The 12,065-nt window shown below is 29.1% G+C and overlaps 1 protein-coding gene across 1 annotated transcript; it reads right to left on the reverse strand.

Annotated features, from left to right (window-relative positions):
* Positions 1-202: 202 nt before the first annotated feature.
* LOC127079179 (transmembrane emp24 domain-containing protein p24beta2) lies at positions 203-1,775 on the reverse strand. The gene is made up of 5 exons (XM_051019600.1): positions 1,673-1,775; positions 1,280-1,504; positions 772-958; positions 578-685; positions 203-487 (listed from the first exon to the last, which is right to left on the reverse strand). Exons 2-5 carry the CDS (start codon positions 1,496-1,498, stop codon positions 363-365), a joined length of 639 nt encoding a protein of 212 aa, XP_050875557.1. The 5' UTR covers positions 1,499-1,504; positions 1,673-1,775; the 3' UTR covers positions 203-362.
* Positions 1,776-12,065: the final 10,290 nt, after the last annotated feature.

Genomic DNA, 12,065 nt, shown 5'->3' on the forward strand with positions numbered 1-12,065 from the left:
ACAAGAGAAGTCTTACACATACTATAATAATATATGTTTTGTCTATAAATTCAAGGCTCTCTTCAAAATAAGGAGAACAAATAAAAAAATAAGCTTGTACTTTATAATCATTAATACAAATACAAACAATTTTCTCAAATTTAACATATACATAGATATAATGCTTATATAACTTATCTTTTTGTGTAGTATATTAGGAAGGCAAAAATACATATTTATGTGCCTAAATAGAAGAACAAAACTACTAAATAGTTTTGAATCAAGTGAGTCCTATGAATGCACTATTTAACCATCAAAGGAAAACAAAATTTGGTGGATTGACAAGCTTTGCTTCAAAACCAACATACAAATGATGTAGTGTTCTACATTCCAAGCTTTCTTTCGAAGAGGCGGCGAAGAAGATAAACTTGGAGGGTGCTTGCACCAATTAGTGCTGCTGATTCAAGTAAGGCCTTGTGAATTGCTCTTGAGCTCATTGCATTATTTACTATATTAAACAAATATAAAACTCTTCATTAGATGTAAATTCGTATTAGTATCATAGATATTTCTTATAGAAGACGTGTCAGTGACTTACATATTGCTTGACGTTCTGTCTGAGCCTCAAGCCAATGTTGTTCGTACTGAATATTGAAAAGAGCTTCTTCTAGCTTTATTATTTGTTCTAACAAAGGAGTAAAATGTTCTACAAGAGATGAAAATATCAAAGTATCACTCGCCATTCCAACATAAATTAAAGTGTAAGAGATTAATGATTCAAACACAACTCACCATTTTGTGCATGTTGATCATAGGTTGAAAAATGGTTAGAATGAACATCAAAATCTATTTTTTCACGATAAGGTGACTTGTTAGTGAAGCAAAACCGATAAACTCCTCTAGTTCGAGCTACAAATTCGAATTTTTCACTTATCTTATCGCGAAAATCTCGAACTTGATCTCCAGAAGGTCCTTTAACCTAATGAAAAGATTCACATGACAATCAAGCCTTTTTATTGGCATTTCATAGAACTATATATAGTAATTTGAGAAACATGTAGCAATTGATATTGAAACACACAAGACATGCCTCAATTGTTTTTCACATGATGTCACCTTCCCTTGTAACATTCTTTTACTATGAAGTGTAGAATCCAACATAGACACGGAATATATGATACCAATACCTCTAGATATATGATTTGATTTGTTAAATTGTTATCGAAATCATGAAATAAATTTCTTAATTACAAAGAAAATTCACACATAAAGAATCTGAAATACAATTAACAAAACTTACCACAAGATCCAAACCTTCTTGAGTTAATTGCCATGTTGAATCAGCACTGCTTATGACAACAAATGAAGCATGCACTGTATCCCCTTCATATTGAACATTATGAGCGAAACAATCTTCTCTATCAATCACAAATCTAATCCCAAAAACAACATTTATGTTTGATGATAATAATAAAAAGATTGCCATTGCAATGGCAACATTTGGTGGCACCACCTTCATCTTTATCTACATAACACATTCAACAAAACTAGAGTTAGATTTCTAAATTAACATTGATTTTCATCTTTTGAAATGATAAATGTGAAAAGCTCTATCTAATCAACATTGACTGGATCGCATAAAGATGGATTCAATAGAATTAGAAACATAGAAGAATGGAATAGAAAATGTTACCTTTTATATAATCAAATATTTTACTCCTCAATTGAGAAATGATGAGGGATTATAAGGAAAACAAAGGAAAACAAAAAAATAGAAAAATGGAAAAGTTTGAGATTGATTGTAGATGAGTTCGTGAAGTTTGAGGTTAGTTTTGTTAATAAAGATCTGTGATCTATGTTATTAGAATTCAGAACAAAACATGTGTTGGACCAATAACGTTGGTTTGGATAATTAGTAGAAAATTATTTTTATAAAATTTTCATTTTGTAAAATAGTGAGTGAAAACATTTATACAATGGAGCTCCTTATTTTGAGTGTTTAAGACTTTAAGTAGATTAAATATTTGGACATGCACATAAATGTTAGTTAGATTTGCATTTCTATGATAAATACAATGAGTGGAACAATATGATAAATACAATGTGTGGAACAATATGTATGACAAATTTAACACGCAATAGATAAAATAAAGGCAAAATAAAATTCACACATAAATTATTAATATTTTTGGGTGCAAAGTCACATATGTCTAGAGGGTATTCACCCAATGAAATAATATTCATTCTTAGTAATCAAAAGTACAATTGGATTTACTCGAGCTCTCTCAATTCGACGTCGCTTTCGTTATACTACTCGTGAATTTCTATTAAGGACTCCTTATAGAAATTATAGAAAGAACTTTACTCCTAATAGTAAGAAGTATAAGTGGTCGTATCTGAACTCCCTTCGTCCAGTGCCGCTTTTCTAATACTACACGTGAAGATTTGATCAGACTCCCCCTAAATATGAGACACCTCTCACTTTCGCTCAAGCACTCTCCTAAGTGTTTATTCGGTTACAAAATGATTGAACAATAGAACAATGACACACACACACAAACACAAATATTATGTTCTCAAGCTTATAGAATTAGTATCTAGGAGCAAAATATTACAACCTACAAAAACAAGACTCAACTAAAATCTCCTAAATAGTAGACATTTTCTTCCAAGTTCTAAGTCTTCACAGGAGATGAACTTCTTAAATGGATAAATTGGTCCAACTCTAATGCCCATTAGGGTTTTCATTCTTCTTGTGTGGCTGGATCATCAAAGAGTGCACAAATAAAGTTCCCGCTATGATGATTGAACTTGATTGGTTGTTTCTAAAATAAAATAAAAAACCTTTAAATATGATTTGCAAAAACCGATTTTGATAAAAAAATCTTATTTCAGAAAGTGCATGTTTCAACAATTTCATGATTGCATTAATAAGGAAATGACTCTTTAACCGGCGCGAGAAACATTCTAACAACTTATGCGCTAAGCAACTTCAGACATCCAAGATGTCACACAAATTATGGAATATTTTGCTTGACATATTTCCACGTAAACTAATTATGAAATCTAGACCAATAAAATAAAATATTTACTTGATATAAATATTTATTCCAACTTTCCAAGTAAGGATTCATAATCTTCCTTTAAACCAAAAGGCACATAATCAATCAAATATTTGATTGCATATAAAAGAAAACAAATCTCCTTTAAGTAAACCAGCTTCAAATATTTTAATAAACCATATTTAATTTGATCTTCATCATCCAAATAAAATCTTTTCCAAACTTATTTGATTTATGATAATTCTTTTGGACATAATCTTGACAGAATTATGAAGGGATTAAAATCGAAACAAATCTTGAATAACATATGAAGAGAATCAAAACCTAATTCGCGCAACACACACGCAAGGATGTCACACAACATGTTCAAGACATATTGCTCAACAAGTTACCTATAGAAATTAGCCAATCACTTGGAACAATAAACTCCCTTGCGAACATATAACACAATTTGAGTTGTCTGAGCAGTTTGTGTTCCAGGATGTCATACAACGTGTCAAGACATATTGCTAAATTAGTTTCTTACAAAAAATAGCCAACCACTTGGAAGAACAAATTTCTCCTTTCGTTATTTTTTAGGCAAAGCACCGATTAAACACATTTTCAAGGATGCGCCATAGGTAATATATAAGCACATAAATAATATTCTCAAAGAGAAGTGTGCCTTTTCTTTTTCTCCCTCTATTTTCCTCAAAAGAGACAAAGGACATATGAACACCATCAAACAATTAGCAGAGAAAGAACCAGTAGCAGATCCTGTCAACATGCAAGATGTTACACACATTGTTGCTAACATTCTTCTGGATATGATTATCATATTGCATTGAAACCAAAAATAAGGTAGCTAAAATACAATCATAAGCAAGAGCTTTAAAATAACATAAACACAAAAGTACGAGAGAATAAGGCATCATAACATAACATCACATATCAGATATGAACATCAAAATTGCAGTATTAGTAACAACTGGTTGATATGAAGAAGCTCCGACAGATTTGGGAGACCGCGTTTTTTATTTATTTTGTTTTATATAAAACGAGACTATGCCTATCATGAATCAAAGATTTTGAGAATATGACTTCTCATAGGCCTTGAAGGTGAAAAGACAACATACATCCTTTCTTCATAAAAAACCATACTGGTTTCATCAACAACAACAATCATTGATATCATAATGTCCAGAAGATGTTTCCCAACAATTAACTTGTAACTCAAGGACAACACACTTGGAACATCACTAATCTTATCAACCCAATTACCAATATATTTCTTTTGAACACTCAAAATACCACATATTAAAGAAGAAATATCAATAGGAGATTGGATGACATGAGACTCATCGTTCTTAACAAATTGATACAGACAATATTCTCTATATACCAAGGTAGCATGAAGTCCTACCTGGTGTCGTACCCCAAAATCTGTCTTCCCCTTTTTAGAATTATATTATTATTATTAGGATTCTCCTTTTTTTTATTTTTCTAGACTTTTTTCATCTTTCTTTTTAGAATTATATTATTATTATTATTATTAGGATTATTTTATTAGTATTATTATATTACTAACATCTTTTTTCACTAACAATAGAGTTATATTAGAATTATTTTATTATTACTAGATATATTCAAGTTTTTACCATTAAGATTACTATATCTTTATCTATTATAATTATTGTTGTTATTATTAAGCAAATAAGTGCATTTATTATCATTTTGTTATTAATTTTCATTTTATTTAATAGGTAGTGTTTTAAATAATTATTTTTCACTTTTTTTCACTTTTAATTTAAAAAATATCCAAAAGAAAAAGGGTAAAAAAACACATTATAATTATTACAAAAATTTTAAAAAGTCAAAAGGGCTAATTATAATTATAATTATAATTTTTTTTTGATGTTTTATTTTATTTTTGACAATTTTGTTTTAATTAAAAACCATGAAAGTCAAATATTTTGATTCATGAAATAAAAAATAAAAAAATATTTCTATGTTAGGTTAGAATCCATTTACATTAATTATTTATTTTATTTTTATTCAACTTTTAATGTTATAATTAATTATTTTAACCTAATAATTTGATATAAATAGAAAAAACATTTTCACACGTTGGACTTTCCCCACTTTTAGAGTATTTCTTCTTTTTATATTTTTACCTTCACTTAAATTGTTTTAATACTAAAATTTGTAATTTTTTTAGTTTTTATATTTAATTTTCAAATTTTGATTAATTTATTTTTAATAATTATTATATTATTGCTTTCTCATCTTTTTTTAGTCTAAAAATCAAAAAAATAAAAATCCTTTTATTATTACCTTTATTACATTATTTTTCATTATTATTATTATTATTATTATTATTATTATTTACTAAAATTATAAAGATCAATTTCATTTAATCATTTTTGCTGTTATATTTTACATAAATCATGAATGCATCCAGATTCATTGTTTGGTCCCTAAAAAACAAATAAGATCAAATCACATGAAAACTTTACTAATCTGACAAATTTCATTCAATTCTTGACCTAATTCCTATTTATAAATAGCATAAATTTTCACATTTTTTCCATCTACATTTCACAAATTCAATCCCTAAAGTTATTACTCTTCACACTGAAGAACAACAACTAAACCCTAAAACTCCTATCGACATCTATTCTATCAAGGACAAAAGGAAAGGATCAGTTCTAAGACAAAAGGAAAAGATAGAAATTGAAGGATAGAGATCAATCGCATAAAAAGGAGAGAGCTCAAAAGCTTAACAATTTTGCTCATCGGGATAGACCTTGATCTCATAGGTTGGTTCCTTTTTTCATGCCCTAATAACAATATATGCATTTTTTTTTCATATTGTTTTGAAATTTATTTAACATTTTTTTTGTAAGAGTTAAGTGTGTATATTTGTGTATAATTAACATTAGTTTTTTATAATTACTTCAATATTTGTATATAACTAATATTAGTTTTTTTATAATTATTTCAATTAATATTTTTGTTTATAATTAAGTTTTACTAGGTTATTTTTATTAAAACACAAAAGAAATTAAATCAAAAGAACAATAAAAAATATCCTCCTGTACGTGATTTTATTTTTTCAGAAAAAACAACAACATCATCTTCTCAACTACAAATATACTTCTTTCCTAATTAACTAATTTCTCCATTTTGTCTATAATACATTAGTAAATATAATTATTATCGTTATTCTAACTTGATTAATAGTATTACTAAGATTAATATTAGTATAATTAAACTAATAAAAATAATTTATAAATTAATTATCTTATTATGATTGTTCTCTTATAATTAATATGATAATACAAAAAATATATTAATATGAGCAATTAGGCAATTAAATTATTGATCAATTAGGATTATGATTTTAGGGTAATATTAGAGTTTAATTAGGTTAGTTAAAATAAGTAGTAATTAGGATTAAATAATTAAATAAAAATATCAAAAATAAAATATCAAATAATTATCTTTATATGTCTTCACTAACTTGTTCAATTTCATAAATCAAATATAAATATATATATATATATATATATATATATATATATATATATATATATATTATATATATATATATATATATATATATATATATATATTATATATATATATATATATATATATATATAATATATATATATATATATATATATATATATATATATATATATATCATTCACACTAATTTCTAAGTTAAATTAATCATGTCATTTTTTGTTTGCAATCAACAATGATCAATATCAAATCAATTCAAATTCACTCAAACGTCATGTTCTCTGCCCTTGTGCATTGAGACATTTTTCAAATCAAATATTTCTCCATCCCTGATGCGTTGAGAACTTTTCAAATCTAAAAATAACAAACCAACAAATATTTTCTAGCCTATCTATGGTACTTTGATCCTTCATATTGTTTGAAGGTACGTAGGCATAGAGTTGAAACACTCTAGCGAGTAGAATTATAATTAAAAATAAAACCCTTTTGGTCCTTATTGTAATTTAATATTTTTTTTCTTAAAAAAATAATAAAGTAATTCTCTTGTAAATAAATAACCATGCAGGAATAAATAATCTAAACATACATCCCTTAGACAAATACCCTTAACCCTAGAACTAGAGAAGCCTCCCATTAAGTATAATGGAAGTGAGGGGTGTCTAACACCTTCATATTGCTTAACTGACTCCCAAACCCAAATATATTATTCTTACTTTTAGATTTTATTATTATTTCTCTGTTCATTAGTAATGAATAAAAGATGACGGTGACTCTGTAATTTTCCAACTGCGACAACATTAGTAATTTAAATGATATCAAATTATTATAAATATTTTTCGTGAAGCACTATTATATATGTGAATCTTAGATCTCCACTAAGTATGAAAGTTAGTATTTATAGATGGGGTGAGGTTTTAGGATCTACATATAGAATTTTAGACCTCCATTAAATATAAAGGTTAGAATATGCATATGAGGTTTTAAACTTCCATTAAATATAAAAGTTAGTATATACATATGTGGATTTAGACTTTCACATAAAATTTATATAAAAATAGAAACACTTATTATAGAGCACTAGAGTTTTCTATAACAAAGGGTAAAGTAATAATAATGATAATAAGCACTCTAGTTATAAATCACTTGACGGATTGGCAGTTTTCTATAACTGGCAAAAATACTACTAATAATAATAGTAATAATAATATTAAAGTGATAAGTATATAAGACATATATAGTGTAGTAATAAATTCCGATAGAAACGCTCATTGTTAAGATATTAAAAACTCCATGGAAACTCCATGGTTAAAGCTCAAGAAAGTAAGGAAGAAGAAGAAGTGAAAATTATATTGAATCACTTAAGAGTTACAATGTGAGTGTGACCATATATACATAAATGTTTCCAAAGGAAAAGGGAAAAGCACGAATAAAACCCAAAGATAAGAAGTTTTCAAATCAAAACTAATAAAATGTTAGAGATTACAAGTAAGGGGGTTGGTTATACAAATGGAATGTGTTAGCACCCAAAGTGTCCTAGGTACTCCTAGGGAGCCCTTTTTTATGTGTGCATATGTGTTTGGTATAAAAGATGTTTGAGAAAAATAGAGTGTGGGGATGAGAAAAGAATTCATTACTTATATTTTTGTTTTTGACAAGACCTTCAGACTTGTGCCTACGTGTCAACATAAAAATGAGGGATCAAAACCTCGTAGTTCGGGGTAACAATTTCAAAGTTGGTGAATTGCTTTTAACAAAAGTTTAATTGAGAAGGGCACAAAGGGCCAAAAAAATTGAATGAAGTTGTTAGTTCTTTTTGTCTTTTGAAATTTTAAATAAATATGATTAAGTTTATTTACAAATTTGATTTAAGAAAAGAGTTTGAAAATTCAATGGCATAAGGCCAAAGTTTTTAATCATTTAAACAAAGTCTAAGTTTGAAATCACAAGCAAAGAAAGTTTTTGAAAATGGGGAGAGATTTTGAAATTTAATAAATGGGAGGAGATGAAGAGACTATCCTAAGCATAAAATTAAAAGTTAAGAGTTGAAAGGATCTGACCAATGGGATGCAATCCAACAGACAAGAATCTCATATAGTAATCCATTTTCCCTTGGACTTTGAATCAAGTAATAATCAACAAGCAATTAGCAATATCCAGACATCATGAAGATCAAGGTATCAAATAAAGATAGTCATATCCAAGCAAGCAAGTCCCATAGCTAGCATTCTTCTTTGTCTTCTCATGTACCAGATGAATTATTCATTGATCCACTCAGAGCAAAGCATCAGACACAAGATCAAAATAACAATTAAGCACAAAGAAAGAGTAACATATGAATTCAAATAAATCCCAAGGTTTGCATCAGATGAATGCTCAGTTCACAATAACTTGGTTTCAAAATGCTGGCGTTGGCCAAGTCCTTTTTGCACAGGGAATGTTGCCTAATCCTAAGTCCAAAAGTTCATATCAAGATCAATAGTCCACCAAATGTTTTTTATGGTTTATATTTGTTTATTAAGTGTTTCAATATCCTAATACCATAAACAAAATCGAAATGCACAAACAATATATACGATCACAAGATATGGCTCAAATGAGCAAAGTGAAAATGGCATAAACATCAACAAGTTAAATGAAATATAAATGGAAGTGGATGATAAATGACTGAAATTTAAATTACATAAAGTAAATGACTTGAAATTAAAGTAATATTAATAAGAGTTAGTCAAGTGTTAGTGGTGTTTTGCTTTTTAATTGATTAGGTCATTCTTTGGAGAACACTCAACCATCCATTCACAAGCATGGATCCTTAAACCAAGACATCTTCCATAGGAAGGAAAAAATTTCAATTTTCCACACAATACCATGAAGGATGGGAGACTTACAATCCCACTTACTAGAATGTTATGCCTTTAGGGTCAAATTTAGCTTTATGTTAAGCAATCGTAATTGGACTTATGTAGAAGTCATAACTATCTGAGATCGGACAATACAAATTTAGGTGTTAATGCATGTTAGAGATTTGGTATAATGAACCAAACTCCTAAAACATACCATACACTAAAAGAAAAGATTAAGAGGGATTGACCTATCTCAGTCATACTTGTATTGGTTCATCTGACACAAGGTCATTGATGTACCAATTATCCTTACGACATTAGAGATTTCATTGGTCAAATGAGGGAATGAGAAAGAATAGGGATGAAGATGAAGAGGGAGGGGAGTGAGAGAAACACAAATTGGTCATGGGAGGAATTTTATCAAATTAAAATTTGTCATTCATTTTGGGAGATGAAATATACATTTCATCAATCCCCTAAATCCAATGATTTTAATCCAACAAAAATTAAATCAACCTTGACCAAGGTCCAAACAAATAGTCAAACATCACAAGACCATAAAAATGGCTCAACATAATTCTTACACAATTAATCAATTAAAAATGAAATTAAAATATAATTTAATTTGGTCAAAACCTAAAATCTCTTCAAAACACCAAATAAATGGCCAAGAGATTTATCCTAGGTCAAACAAGGTCAAAGGACATTAGACAAAAAAATTTAATTTTTGAAAAGTTAGAAGTATTTTTAAACAATTAAAAATATTCACAAAAACATTTAATTCATGAAAAATATCAAAATTAATCCAAAAAATAATTTTAATTAAGAATATGGAAGATAAAGATATTTAAATATTTTTGTTGAAAGTCCCATATTTTTTGGATACAAAATGAAATTAATATGAATTAAACAAAATAAAGCAATTAAGTGAAAAATCAGAAAATACAAAAAAACAAGGGCCATCAGATCTCCCTCATTAATTGAGGTGGCATATCGGATGGCCACGCGCTAAGGTGTATGATGCGCTTAAGTCAACCGCGTGGCAAAAGTGGTAAACACAATGGAGGATCAGGATTAGAACGTGGAGGGAAGATCTGATGGATAAGAGCAAGTCACCAGATCACCGGAGCCCTAGCTCTGGTTGTCTTCTCCGGTGGACCTCACCGGACTGGTCCACCACCAACCACCATGGAAATGAAAAACAAGGACATGGATTTAAAGTAAAAATGCTCAGGAGCTCGAATCTGGCCTCAATTTTCTCTAATTCCAAGTATATCACGAGATACAGGGATTTGCATTTTGAGGATCATGAACTGAGTTGCTTCGGTTTGACCTCAAAGCAACTCAATTTTGTTACCTACGTTGGTAGGATTTCAGCCAACCAAAAATCATAAAAAATAGTGAAGAATTGAGAGAGAATCAAAGAGATGGAAATTCTGGAAAATCACCTTCGAATGAGCTTCAACCTTGCTTGATCTTGGCTAGGCTTTAAAAGCTTGTAGGAGGTGAATTGGACCAAAGAAAAGCTTGGACTCTTGGAGTTTCAATCTCAAAATAGAATGAGATTTGAAGCTTGATTTTCAAATGAAAACCTTCAAGATTATCCTTTAATGGTGAGGGTTTGGATTGTAGGTTCAAAGCTTGGGCATGAGGTCCTCAATTCTGAGCCATGAGGTTTGTATTTATAGCCAATGTAATTCATTTCCACACACTTCCAAATTTTGCCAAATTTCACAATTTGCATTGCATGCTTACATGGGCGTGTGATAGGCCTATCAAGTGATGTATTCAGATCCAAAATTGCTCGTGTGCAATGTTGAAATCATGTCATGTGGCCATGCATTTGAAATTGGAAAGTGAAAGTGAAATTCATCCAAATGGACCTTTGGAAAGAAACCATGTGAAAGTCCTTCATTTCTTGGCCAAATGAGATGACCTTGGACTTTTTGGAAATATGAGATCAAGGGGAACAACTTTCATGTTTAACACTTTTTCATTTGGAGCTTGGATCATGATGATTTGAGGTGGAAGTTTGGAAAATCAAACACGTTTGAAAATTTTCTAAGTACCAAGTCAAATGTTCACTTCTTCCACCTTGAATAACTTTTGCTATGGACTTCAAATGGAAATAATTACTTCATAAAAGTTGTATCTGTTTCAAATCTCTTCAATGTGGTCACAAATTTGACCTAATTTGGATTTTGAATGAAGGAGTTATGCATTTTAGAAGTTGAGGAAAATCACTTGTTCAATGGTAATGGCCCAAAATGACCTATAATGTTTCCTCTTGGCACATGAATTTTAAAGTTTAACTTGAACTTCTTCCAAACATAAAAGTTGAAAAGGAAATATTAAATGTAATCATGGAACTTAAATGGATTTCATCTCATAAAAATTGAGCAAGTTATGGTCCTTGGAGTTGACCTCCTAACTAGGGTTCAAACAAAATGACCTACAATCTTTCACCATAAAAAATGACTTTCCAAGCAAAATCAGCTCTTGACTTCAACATGAAAGTTGTTTGGAATGTTATAAGGAGTAATGTTTCTCTTGGTATCATTTTTATATGATAAAAATTGTAGGATATAGGGTCTAGGGAACCCCAGTTTTGACCAGTTGACTTTCTCTAGTCAACCACCACGAACCATCTTGCAAACTTGACATTCTCTTGATA

Source organism: Lathyrus oleraceus, chromosome 5, assembly GCF_024323335.1.
Source record: "Lathyrus oleraceus cultivar Zhongwan6 chromosome 5, CAAS_Psat_ZW6_1.0, whole genome shotgun sequence".
Classification (NCBI taxonomy): Eukaryota; Viridiplantae; Streptophyta; class Magnoliopsida; order Fabales; family Fabaceae; genus Lathyrus; species Lathyrus oleraceus.